The 13,681-nt window shown below is 40.0% G+C and overlaps 1 protein-coding gene across 1 annotated transcript in view; it reads right to left on the bottom strand.

Annotated features, from left to right (window-relative positions):
• Nucleotides 1-257: 257 nt before the first annotated feature.
• Nucleotides 258-13,681, bottom strand: part of MAGT1 (magnesium transporter 1) — a 16,899-nt gene continuing 3,475 nt past the window's right edge. The window contains exons 2-6 of the mRNA XM_017859207.1: nt 13,235-13,352; nt 3,846-3,986; nt 3,102-3,242; nt 1,883-1,972; nt 258-365 (exon numbers count right to left, since the gene is read on the bottom strand). Of these exons, the coding sequence (XP_017714696.1) occupies nt 285-365; nt 1,883-1,972; nt 3,102-3,242; nt 3,846-3,986; nt 13,235-13,352 (571 nt within the window). The 3' untranslated portion in view covers nt 258-284. The remainder of the gene's footprint in view (nt 366-1,882; nt 1,973-3,101; nt 3,243-3,845; nt 3,987-13,234; nt 13,353-13,681) is intronic.

The following is a 13,681-nucleotide window of genomic DNA, read 5'->3' as shown; positions in this document are numbered from 1 at the left end:
ACTCCACTATTCTCCCAAATCCTATTACAACTCTATCTTTTCTTTGTTAAGATGTTCCATGGTTCTTCTAATGTACAGTCGTCCTTGTATTAATAAGTCAATAAACCTGGCCCTATCAGACTACAGATTTGCTCCTAGTAGTCTTTAGTTTTTGGGCTGGAGAGGATGACACGGTAATGATTTTCAAAGGATATCGTGACCTGCATTAAGAGAACAGCCCCAGCCGAATGCTGTAGAGAGAATACTAGACCGTGAGAAAACAGACAAAATACAGTAAGAAAGACTTATTGTAAAAGGATACTAAACAGAAGAACAATGTGTGTTTCAGCTACAAACTGGGCTTGACTGCTTCCATGGATATAATTCTAGGAGGGAAAACAGACAAAATGGAATCTTTAGGTATACGTTAAATGTTGGTATGCTAACCCTAAAATGGGATATTTTAAACTATGAAATTATTAATTCACCTGATAAACCACGTGACATACTCTGGATCTCTGGCATTCATCAGTAAGTTTGGTTACTATAAAGCTATTTTTGTATTATCTCTTCTCTATTTGTCTTTTCATTGTACTAATACTATGTTTATTTTTGAGACAAGGTCTTGCTCTGCTGCCCAGGCTGGAGTGCAGTATCATGATCATAGCTCACTGCAACCCCAAAAACCCCAAAGTCCTGGCTCCGGTGATCCTCTTGCCTCAGCATCCCAAGTAGATGGGACTACAAGTATGTACCACCATGCCTGCTCAGCTAATTTTTAAATTTTTATTAGAAATGAGATCTTGCTATGTTGGCCAGGCTGGTCTCAAACTCCTGGGCTCAAGCAATCCTCCCACCTCAGCCTCCCAAATGCTTGGACATCGTACTTACATTTTCAACAATAGAATATGTCAGAAAACTAGTTGTTTCTTTTTTTCTCTTTTCTATTTTGTTTTTCATAGAGATGGTGTCTCACTATGCTGCCCAAGTTGGTCTTGAACTCCTGGCCTCAAGTGGTCCTCCTGCCTCAGTCTCCCAAAGTGCCAGGATTACAGGTATTAGTCACCACATCTGGCCCTGTTTTTTTTTTTTTTAAAGAGATGGATCTTGCTATGTTGTCCAGGCTGGGCTAGAACTCCTGGATTCAAGTCATCCTCCTGCCTCAGCCTCCCAAGTAGCTGCGACTACAAATGCAAAACACTGCACCTGGGTGAGAAAACTAGTATTTAAGTGTACAAGACCATGAGGTACAATAATGTAGGCTCCATGAAGACAGGGATCACGTTTTTCCCGTTTATCACTATATTTAATAACACTTAGCACAGTGCTTAGAAACAGAGGATGCTCAGGTACTTGATCAAATTTTCTATTTAGTTGAAGGCTGTCTTTCATTCTTAGCCAGCTTGGTTAGAAGGATTCACCAAATGGGAAAGGAACGTCCCACTTTTAAAAGCACTGTGGCCGGGTGCAGTGGCTCATGCCTGCAGGCCTATATTCCCAGCACTTTGGGAGGCTGAGGCAGGTGGATCACCTGAGGTTGGGAGTTTGAGACCAGCCAGACCAACATGGAGAAACCCTGTCTCTACTAAAAATACAAAACTAGCTGGGCGTGGTGGCGCATGCCTGTAATCCCAGCTACTCAGGAGGCTGAGGCAGGAGAATTACTCGAACCAGGGAGGTGGAGGGTGCAGTGAGCTGAGATTATGCCATTGCACTCCAGCCTGGGCAACAAGAGCGAAAATCCATCTCAAAAAAGAAAAGCACTGCATGGTCTTATCAGTGATGGAAGCTTGTTAACACAGAGAGACTGAAAATTGAAGACTAAATCCAGCTCCTTCATATGCTGGCACTGTTCTCATTAACTTTGGTCTACAAAAGGAAAGAAATCCCAGACTTCCCTTACCACATGTCCTGTGTGGGGATTCTTATGGGCATATGGTGGTCCTCTTATATGGTTCCACATTTGACCAGATGTCATAGCAAGCACAAAACACTAGGAAACAAAAAATAATAAAATATTCATAGTCGAACTGTCCTTGTCTTGATTAGATAATAGGAATATAAAAATGTGCATCTGTTTAGGTAAGACATAGAATTTTTTGCAGATAAATGATTTATTGATTAAGGCTTATATTTCATCCCAAGGATCACAATTCAGTAATACCTCAAAGGAAAACACTATACATATATATTTTTTTGAGATGGAGTCTCACTCTGTCGGCAGGCTGGAGTGTAGTGGCGCCATCTCGGCTCACTGCAACCTCCGCCTCCCAGGTTTAAGCGATTCTCCTGCCTTAGCTTCCTGAGTAGCAGGTGCACGCCACCACGCCCAGCTAATTTTTGTATTTTTAGTGCAGAGGGTTTCACCATGTTGGCCAGGTTGATCTCGGTCTCTTGACCTTGTGATCCGCCCGCCTTGGCCTCCCAAAGTGCTGGGATTATAGGCGTGAGCCACTGTGCCAGACCAGGAAAACACTATTTAAAAATTATAACTATGCAGACATAAGTTTGAAAATTGAACAGTGAAAAGGCGTTTTAGAATAATAGTTTCAGGCTGGACATGGTGGCTCACGCCTGTAACCCCAGCACTTTGGGAGGCCAAGGTGGGTGGAGCACCTGAGGCCAGGAGTTCAAGACCAGCCTGGCCAACAGGATGAAACCCTGTCTCTACTAAAAATACAAAAAAATTAGCTGGGCGTGGTGGCACGTGCCTGTAATTCCAGCTACTCAAGAGAGGCTGAGGCAGGAGAATCACTTGAGCCCAGGAAGCAGAGGTTGCAGTGAGCCGAGATGGCACCACTGCACTCCAGCCTGGGCGACAGACCAAGACTCCGTCTCAAAAAAAAAAATAATATTTCCAGAACAACTAGAGATTTTCACAGAGATGACAGTCTGTCATTTAGATTGAATAAAAGGCAGGTACAATCAGTTCCTTGAAGTTCTGGCCATGCTAATGAGATAATGAATGAAACAAAATGATTTTAAGACAGAAAATAAAAATACATAAAACTATTTTCCTCATGTAAGAAATAAAATGCTACTTCTCATATAAATAAAAGTTTACCTAAAAATACATTATTAGTTTTATTCAAATAATATTTTGTCTTCTAAAATTCACTCACCAAAGCTGCAAAAGCCCATCCAGTTTTATTAAAGAGAAATTCCATATTGCTTCTTCGAAGATACACAAGTCCACCAATAACAGCCAAAAGCAATCCCAACATAAGGGGACCAGCATAATTTGGGGGTCTAATCACTCTAATCTAATGGAAAGGAGAGAGAAACATGTTAAAGTATAAAATTTTTTACTAATTATATCGGTCAAAATAAAATCTGAAGTGAAAGCAATCAAAATTAGTGTGGTTACTTTCAGAAAAATGATTCTTTTTATTTTATCCCAATCAAAATAGTCTATAATGTAACCTAAAATAGGATAGAATAGGTACAATATTCTATTTAACCACAACAGAACATCTTTTAGATTAAGAAGAATTCGCCAGGTGCAACTAGATNATTTTATCCCAATCAAATAGTCTATAATGTAACCTAAAATAGGATAGAATAGGTACAATATTCTATTTAACCACAACAGAACATCTTTTAGATTAAGAAGAATTCGCCAGGTGCAACTAGATAACCCACGGACTTAAGAAGGTCGAAAGAGTGGTTTCCATGTTGAATAAGGTAACAGAGATTGTTTTGCAATTTCACTCATTCATCAAGATGATTCTGTTTAATGCTATTTATGAAGGGACTGACAAACTAGTACCACCTCAGTGATATGGGGACAAGACTAATTAGGGTCTCCCAGTAAGATTCAAAGGGGATAATGGCCAAGAAACAGTCTACAAAGTTGGGAAACTTACATTGACATCAGTTCTGTCGGCGATCCACCGGGCAATCTGCTCAGCTGAAAAACCCCGCACCTGTAACTCATATGTATCACCCCGTTTGGGTTTCCCTTTTGCAGGAAAGTTGATGAAAGTTGGAGCTGAATTCATGTTTAGCTGAATAAAAAGGAGCCCATGAAAATATACATTATCAGGAAAATAATCTTAATTGCAGTTAACATCTTGAAATTTAGGCATTTTACAAAGACGAGGAGGCCTGGGTTTAGGGAGGTTAAGTGAGTTGGTTCACCCAAGGAAAGCGGTAAGTGGTGGAGCAGGCTTTAAAAACAAAGCTGCCTGTGACCTTAAGCATTACACTCTACTCACCAAATATACATTCCCAGCTAAGAAACCTATATTTTACTCCACTAGAATGGAAACTTTGCCATACCACAAATATTTTAATCTATTCAGAGATTATGCAAAATGAATACATTTTGAGCACTAAAATAATCTTATGTAGCTGAGTAAGCTCCAAACAGAGTGCATTCTCAATCTGGAGGAACCAAGATAATAAAATAATGCTCAAAACGGCAGTGAAAAACAATACAAAATGGAGGCTACACGCAGAAATAGTCAATTCCAAAAAGGTTCATAAATGTTTACTGATGAGCATCACATTTCTCTATTCTCCATCATGACATCATGATATATTTGAGAAGACAACACTGTAAATACTAAGGTAAAGAAACCATAACCCTCTCAATCTGCATTATATCGTTTTTTTATTTTTTTGAGATGGAGTCTCACTCTGTCACCCAGGTTGGTGACAATCTTATAGAGATTGGCTTGCACAAACCAATATTTATTTATTTATTTATTTATTTATTTATTTATGAGATGGAGTCTCACTCTGTTCCCCAAGCTGAAGTGCAGTGGCACGATCTTGGTTCACTGCAACCTGTGCCTCCCAGGTTCAAGCAATTCTCCTGCCTCAGCCTCCCAAGGAGCTGGGATTACAGGTGTGCGCCACCACACCCAGCTAATTTTTGTATTTTTAGTAGAGATGGGTTCACCATGTTGGCCAGGCTGGTGTTGAACTCCTGACTGCAAATGAACCACCGGCCTCAGCCTCCCAAAGTGCTGGGTTTATAAGCATAAGCCACCGTGCCTGGCCTTACAATTATAATTTTAAAATCTCAGCCAATAAAATAATCCAACTCCCATGCTTTGATTTCTTTAGTTAAAATCCTTCTAACAGTAAGTTTTCAGACTTTCCCATAAGGCGAGAGCATGTACTGACTACTGCTTATCATTATTTTGGTCTCTTTGCCTGTATAATATGGTAAATTAATGAATTAATAGATAACTCCTTTGGTTACCAATGTCCATAGATTGATATGCCTCGGTCAGTAGGCACAAAATCCCTAGAGGTAAATAAATTCTGGTTATCCTGTTAAAATTCGATTTCTGTGATTGCAAAGCTAAGAACCAAATCTTACACAATGTTCAGTCTATCAAATGCTGCCCAAATTTTAGGTCAAACTCTTTCTTCAATATTTGTTTAGTTACACCACCTTTACATTTTTGAAAATGTGTATAAAAAATAAAAACTGGCCGGGCATGGTGGCTCACGCTTATAATCCCAGCACTCTGGGAGGCTGAGGTGGGTGGATCATGAGGTCAGGAGTTTGAGACCAGCCTGACCAAGACAGTGAAACCCCGTCTGTACTAAAAATACAAAAATTAGCTGGGCATGGTGGTGGGCACCTGTAATCCCAGCTACTTGGGAGGCTGAGGCAGGAGAATTGTTTGAATCCGGGAGGCAGAAGGAAGTTGCAGTGAGCCGAGATTGTGTCACTGCACTCCAGCCTGGGCGACAGAGTTAGACTCTGTCTCTAAATAAATAAATAAACAAATAAAAAATAAAAACTAAGTAACATAGAAACACATTTATCTTGTAAAACTATTTTAAAACATTATATGGTTATAAGGACCAATTCTAGTGCATTCTGGCAGCCACAGTTACCATTTCCAGATCTTTTGAATTTATTAATATATGTGTTTATACCACCAGAAAACATATAATATTGCTTTCTGTTTTAACATAAATGGTATCATATTAATGGTATTTTCCTAGTTGTTTTCCTTTTACTAACTAAAATAATGTTGCAGTGAACATCCTTNTCTTGTAAAAACTATTTTTAAAAACATTATATGGTTATAAGGACCAATTCTAGTGCATTCTGGCAGCCACAGTTACCATTTCCAGATCTTTTTGAATTTATTAATATATGTGTTTATACCACCAGAAAACATATAATATTGCTTTCTGTTTTAACATAAATGGTATCATATTAATGGTATTTTCCTAGTTGTTTTCCTTTTTACTAACTAAAAATAATGTTGCAGTGAACATCCTTGCACGTATCTCCCTGTACCCATGTGAAAGTGATTCCTAGCAATGAGATTGTTAGGTCATAGGATAGAAATATTTTTTAATTAAAATGGATATAGTGGCCAGGCAAGGTGGCTCACACCTGCAATCCCAGCACTTTGGGAGGCCGAGGCAGGTGGATCACTTGAGGTCAGGAGTTTGAGACCAGTCTGGCCAACATGGTAAAACCCCATCTCTACTAAAAATACAAAAATTTGGTGGGCATGGTGGTGGGTGCCTGTAACCCTAGTTACTCAGGAGGCTGAGGCAAAAGAATCACTTGAACCTGGGAGGCAGAGGTTGCAGTGAGCCGCAACCGTGCCACTGCATTCCAGCCTGGGCGACAGAGTAAGATTCTGGCTTTAAAAAAAAAAAAATGGATATAGCCAAATTGCCCTCCAAAGTGGCTGTGCTAAAATATACTTCTACCTAACAATGCAGTAATGTATCCATTTCCCTATATACTTGCCAAAAGTTGACCTGATGGATGAAGGCTGTACTTTATCATTATCATACTATTAATTTGTGCTTCCCTGCTTACTAATAAAATTTCTTTACAACAATTTAGTTAATCCGAAAACATCTTTTTTTTCTTTTGTTTGAGAAGGAGTCTCACTTTGTTGTCCAGGCTGGAGTGCACTGGTGCAGTCTTGGCTCACCACAACCTCTGCTTCCTGGATTCAAGCGATCTTCCTGCCTTACCCTCCCAAGTAGCTGGGATTACAGGCATGCACCATGATGCCCAGCTACTTTTTTTTTTTTTTTTTGTATTTTTAGTAGAGACAAGGTTTCGCCATGTTGGCCAAGGTGGTCTCGAACTCATGACCTTAAGTGATCTGCCTGCCTCAGCCTCCCAAAGTGCTGGGATTACAGGCATGAGTCACCATGCCCGACCTGAAAATATCTTGTAGCCCAACGACACAATCAACAGAGTAAAAAGAAAACCTGTGGAATGGGAGGAATTATCTGTAAATCATTTATCTAATAAGGAGTTAGTATTCAGAATAGTCTGGGCATGGTGGCTCATGCCTGTAATCCCAGCACTTTGGGAGGCCAAGGCAGGTCTATCACTTGAGGCCAGGAGTTTGAGACCAGTCTGGTCAACATGTCTCTAGTAGAAACCGTGTATCTACTAAAAATACAAAAAATAGCCAGGTGTGGTGGCACATGCCTGTAATTCCAACTACTTGGGTGGCTGAGACACGAGAATTGCTTGAACCCGGGAGGCAGAGGTTGCAGGGAGCCAAGATTGCGCCACTGAGCTCCAGCCTGGGTGACAGAGTGAGACTCTGTCTCAAAAAACAAACAAACAAAAACAAAATAAAAACAACAACAAAATTCAGAATATATAAAGACCTCCTACAACTCAACAACAAAAAACAACTTGATTTAAAAAATGGGCAACACGGGTGGGCACAGTGGCTCATGCCTGTAATCCCGGCACTTTGGGAGGCCGAGGCAGGTGGATCACCTGAGGTCGGGAGTCTGCGACCAGCCTGACCAACATGGAGAAACCCCGTCTCTACTAAAAATATGAAAAAAGTAGCCGGGCATGGTGACACATGCCTGTAATCCCAGCAACTCGGGAGGCCGAGGCAGGAGAATCGCTTGAACCTGGAAGGTGGAGGTTATGGTGAGCCGAGATCGCGCCATTGCACTCCAGCCTGGGCAACAAAAGCGAAACTCTGTCTCAAAAAAAAAAAAAAAGAAAAGGCACACACACACACAATGGGCAAAGAACTTGACGTCTCTCCAAAGAAGATATACAAATGGCCAACAAACACATGAAAAGATGTTCAATATTACTAATCATTATGGAAATAAAAACCAAAACCACAATGAGATACCACCTCACACTCAGTAAGATGGCTATTATCCAAAACAAATGAACAAAAAACCCCAGAAAAGAACAAGTGGTTGCGAGCATGTGGAGAAACTGGAACTCTTGTGCACCATTGGTGGGAAAGTAAAATGGTGTACCTGCTATGGAAAACAGCATGGAGGTTCCCCAAAAGATTAAAAATAGAATTACCATATGATCTAGCAATTCTACTTCTAAGTATATAACCAAAAGAACTGAAAGCAGGGTCTTGAAGAGATTATTTGAACACTCATGTTCATAGCAGCATTATTCACAATAGCCAAAAACTGGAAGCAACCTAAGTATTCACTGACAGATGTATGGGTAGACAAAATAAGGTGTACACATACAATGCAATATTATTCAGCTTTGAAAAGGAAGGAAGTTCTGACACATGCTATAACATGGATGAACATTGAGGATATAATGCTAAGTGAAATAAGCTAGTCACAAGTAGACAAATACTATATAATTCCACTTATATTAGGTACCTAGTGCAGTCAAATTCAGAGACAGAAAGTAGAATGGTGGTTGTCAGGGACTGGGGGAGTGGGGAAATGAAGTTGTTTAATAGCTATAAAGTTTCAGTTTTGGAAGATGAAAGAATTCTGGAGATTGGCTGTACAACAATGTGAATGTACCTAACACTACTGACCTGTACATTAAAAAAATGGTAAACATAATAAATTAATTATATATATTTTGCCACTACTAAAAATTACAAAAAAACCCCACCAAAACCCCTTGTAGACTTTGAAATTCCTTGGAGGTTAATGAGCCAAAATAAGATACACTATTTTTAGTAGGTATCTGTTTTCACACATGCTTAGCTTTTGCATACTGTGGTATATGACACTGTTACTTAGAGAAAGATTTGAATCTCTTCCACAGATGGACACACTACCATCCTTATACCTTTGGCTCTAAAATCTAGCTCTAAAATAGAGTAATGGAAATCAATATGAAAAACTATTCAAGGTACAAAACTGTAGGTAACAAAACAAAATAGACAAATGGGTCTATATTAAGCTAAAAGCTTCTGCAAAGCAAAGGAAACAATCAACAAAGTGAAGAGACAATCTGTTGAATGGGAGAAAATATTTACAAACTATTCAACAAGGAACTAATGTCCAGAATATACAAAAAATTCAAACAACTCTAAAAAGAAAACAAAACTAAAATAGAAACAAAAAAAAATTCAAATCACTCAACAGTAAAAAAGCAAATAATCCCATTAAAAAGTGGGCAAAGGACATGAATAGCCATTTCTCAAAAGAAGACACACATGGCCAACAGGTATATGAAAAAATGCTCAACATCACTAATCATCAGGGAAACGCAAATCAAAACCACAGTGAGATATCATCTTCTCCCAGTTAGGATGGCCACTATCATTATTATTATTATTATTAGAAAAGCTCCTTTTCTGCTCGCCTGTCTGTTGCCTCCTTGCAATGTGTTTTCCTACTTTCTCTAATAAATCTGCCTTTCTTTACCTTAAACAAACAAAACAAAAACAGATGCAAGGATATGGAGAAAAGGGAACTCATGGCCAGGCATGGTGGCTCATTCCTGTAATCCCAACACTTTGGGAGGCCGAGGCGGGTGGATTACCTGAGGTCAGGAGTTCGAGATCAGCCTGGTCAACATGGTGAAACCCCGTCTCCACTAAAAATACAAAAATTACCTGGATGTGGTGGTGTGTGCCTGTAATCCCAGCTGCTTGGGAGGCTGAGGCAGGAGAATCGCTTGAACCCAGGAGGCGGAGGTTGCAGTGAGCTGAGAACTGCACTCCAGCTTGGGCAACAGAGCGAGACTCCATCTCAACAAAAAAAGGGAACTCATACACTGTTGGTGGGAAATTAAATTAGTATAGCCATTATGAAAAACAGTATGAAGATTTCCCAAGAAACTAAAAATAGAACTAGCATTTGATCCAGCAATGCCACTACTGGATATGTATCCAAAGGAAAGGAAATCAGTATATCAAAGGGATACTTGCACCCCCATGTTTACTGCAGCACAATAGCAAAGATAAGGAATCAACCTAAGCATCCATCAACAGACGAACAGATCAAGAAAACGTGGTATTGGGCCAGGCGCAGTGGCTCACGCCTGTAATCCTAGTACTTTGGGAGGCCGCAGCAGGTGGATCAGTTGAGTTTAGGAGTTGGAGACCAGCCTGGCCAACATGATGAAATCCCATCTCTACTAAAAATACAAAACAATTAGCCAGGCGGGGTGGTGCACACCTGTAATCCCAGCTACTCAACACACTGAGGCAGGAGAATCGCTTGAACCTGGGAGGTTGCAGTGAGCCAAGATCGTGCCACTGCACTCTAGCCTGGGCGACAGAGCAAGACTCCGTCTCAAAGAAAAAGAAAATGTGGTGTATATATACAATGGAATTATGTGGAATACTCCACCATAAAAAAGAATGAAATCATGTTATTTGCAGTAATATGGAACTGGAGGTTATTTTGTGAAATAAGCCAGGCACAGAAAGACAAATATGGCATGTTCTCATATGTGGGAGCTAAAAAGTTGAACTCATGCAGGTACAGAGTAGAATGGCAGACACCAGAGGCTGGGAAGAGTGTATGTGTGCGTGTTGTGGTGGGGGGGTGTGGGGGGAGAGGGGTGCGGGAGTGGGCAATGAAGAGAGGTTGGTTAATGGGTACAATCATACAGTTAGAAGGAGGAAGATCTAATGTTCGATAGCAGAGTAGGGTGACTATAATTAACAACAATGGCGTGAAGCCAGGAGGCAGAGCTTTCAGTGAGCCGAGATCGTGCCACTGCACTCCACCCTGGGTGACAGAGCGAGACTCCGTCTCAGAAAAAAAAAAAAAAAATTAGCAAGGCGTGGTGGCGGGCACCTGTAATTCCAGCTATTCAGGAGGCTGAGGCAGAAGAATCACCTGAATCCAGGAGGCAGAAGTTGCAGTGAGCCGAGATCTAGTATGGGCAACAGAGTGAGACTCCATCTCAAAAAAACTAAAACTAAAAAGAAAAATAAAAAAACTAGCCAGGCGTGGTGGCAAGCACCTGTAATCCCAGCTACTTGGGAAGCTGAGGCAGGAAAATTGCTTGAACCCAAAAAGGCAGAGGCTGCCAGTGAGCCAAGATTGTGCCATTGCACTCCAGCCTGGGCAACAGAGCAAGACTCTGTCTCAAAAACAAAAAATAGTTGTGAGGGGTCATGATTGACAGAGCAGGTGGGTATGTGATCCAGGGCCCAGGAAACAGGTTCAGTTTCAAATAAGAAAAGATCTACTTTTCTACTAAGACTAGAGGTAAGGGGACAAAAAAAATCAACTCATGATGGACCAGAAACTTAAATCTAAGACCTGAAACCACAAAAATTCTAGAAGATAACATTGTAAAAACTCTTTTTTTTGAGACTGAGTCTCACTCTATCGCCCAGGCTGGCTATCTCGGCTCACTTGAGCCTCCTGGGTTCAAGCGATTCTCATGCCTCAGCATCCCGAGTAGCTAGGATTACCGGCACCCGCCACCACACCCGGCTAATTTTTGTATTTTAGTAGAGACGGGGTTTCACCATGTTGGCCAGGCTGGTATTGAACTCCTGACCTCGAGTGATCCGACCACCTCAGCCTCCCAAAGTGCTGGGATTACAGGCGTGACCCACCACGCCCAGTTGAAAAACTCTTCTAGACATTCGCTTAGGCAAAGAATTCATGGCTAAGACCCCAAAAGCAAATGCAGCAAAACAAAATGAATAAATGGGACCTAATTAAACTAAAAAGCTTCTGCACAGTAAAAGAAATAACCTGCAGAGTAAACCAACAACCCACAGAGTGGGAGAAAATATTTGCAAACTGTGCATCTGACAAAGGACTAATATCCAGAATCTACAAAGAACTCAAACAAATCAGCAAGAGGAAAACATACAATCCCATCAAAAAGTGGGTAAAGGACAAAAATAGACATTTCTCAAAAGAAGATATACAAATGGCCAACATCTTATCAGGGAAATGCAAATCAAGACCACAGTGAAATACTACTTTACACCTGCAAGAATGGCCATAATTAAAGTCAAAAAACCATAGATGTTGGCGTGGATGTAGTGAAAAGGGAATACTTTTAACACTGTTGGTGGGAATGTAAACTAGTACAACCACTATGGAAAACAGTATGGAAATTCCTTAAATAACTCAAAGTAGAACTACTATTTCACCCAGCAATCCCACTACTGGGTATCTACCCAAAGGAAAAAAAGTCATTATATGAAAAAGACACATACACACGCATATTTATAGCAGCACAATTCACAATTGCAAAGATACGGAACCAACCTAAGTGTCCATCAACCAATGAGTGGATCAAGAAAATGTGGTATACATAAATCATGGAATACTACTCAGTCATAAGAAGGAATGAAATAATGTATTTTGTAGCAACTTGGATGGAGCGGGAAGTCATTATTCTAAGTGAAGTAACTTAGGAATGGAAAACCAAGTATCGTTATGTTCTCACTTATGAGTAGGAACTAAACTATGAGGATGCAAAGGCATAAGATTGATATAATGGACGTTGGGAACTTTGTGGGGAAAGGGTCAGAGAGGGATGAAGGATTAAAGACTACATATTTGGGTACAGTGTACACTGCTAGGGGGATGGGTGTGCCAAAATCTCAGAAATCACCACTAAAGAACTTATCCATGTAACCAAAAACCACCTGTTGCCCCAAAACTATTGAAATAAAATAAAATTTTAAAAAAGAGGTAAGGGGATAAAGATATATATAGTATAGATAGCTATACTAAAGACTTCAATATTACATAATGGTGGGACTCATGCTGTGATTTAAAAAACTCCTTAATACATTATATACTTAAAATGGTTAAAGTGATAAAGTTTGTTTTATATATTTTACTATAATAAAAATATATGTTATCTAAATACTACCCAATTTCCATATTCTAGTAGGTTAGCATTGGTAACTACATTTTATGGTTAGCTCAAGTTTAGCTTTTAGTTTGCTACTCCAGATCTTACATAAGAGCAATCCCATTTAATGTCTTATAGCCACCGAAAAAAATGTATTCCACTTTCAGTATATTTTACCTATTTTTACATAGCAGAATAAACCAAAGATCTTACCATTTGAAATACATCAGAGCCTTCATCAAAATCCACCATGGCAAAAAATATCCTGTTGGTGAATGCACTGGAGTATCGCCAGGAGTTTGCCAGGATCTGGAATTCTTCATCAGCTTGCCTGGATGCAATGAGATTTGTGAAGACAACATATAAAACAATTTTTGAAAGCAATCTCGTTTATCACCAGTAAAACAGGTCCAAGCAAGCAACAGCAGTTTTTCCAAAGGGAGAAACAATAAAAAACACTGACAAGTAGGTCAGACTCTGCTGACAGGGTTAAGACAAACCTTGTTTTGGCATAAGAGAAGCCTTATCCAAAGTCATGGATTTCATGAGAAGTAGTAATTACCTGACTCCGCCTCATACTTTGTGCCTGTCTCTTATCCCAAAACTCTTTCAACAATCACTGGAAATATATAGCTAATTGTCTCTACAGTAACTTTTAAT

The sequence above is a fragment of the Rhinopithecus bieti genome, unplaced genomic scaffold, assembly GCF_001698545.2.
Source record: "Rhinopithecus bieti isolate Rb0 unplaced genomic scaffold, ASM169854v2 scaffold_50562, whole genome shotgun sequence".
NCBI lineage: Eukaryota > Metazoa > Chordata > Mammalia > Primates > Cercopithecidae > Rhinopithecus > Rhinopithecus bieti.
This window is presented reverse-complemented; position numbering and strand designations above follow the sequence as displayed.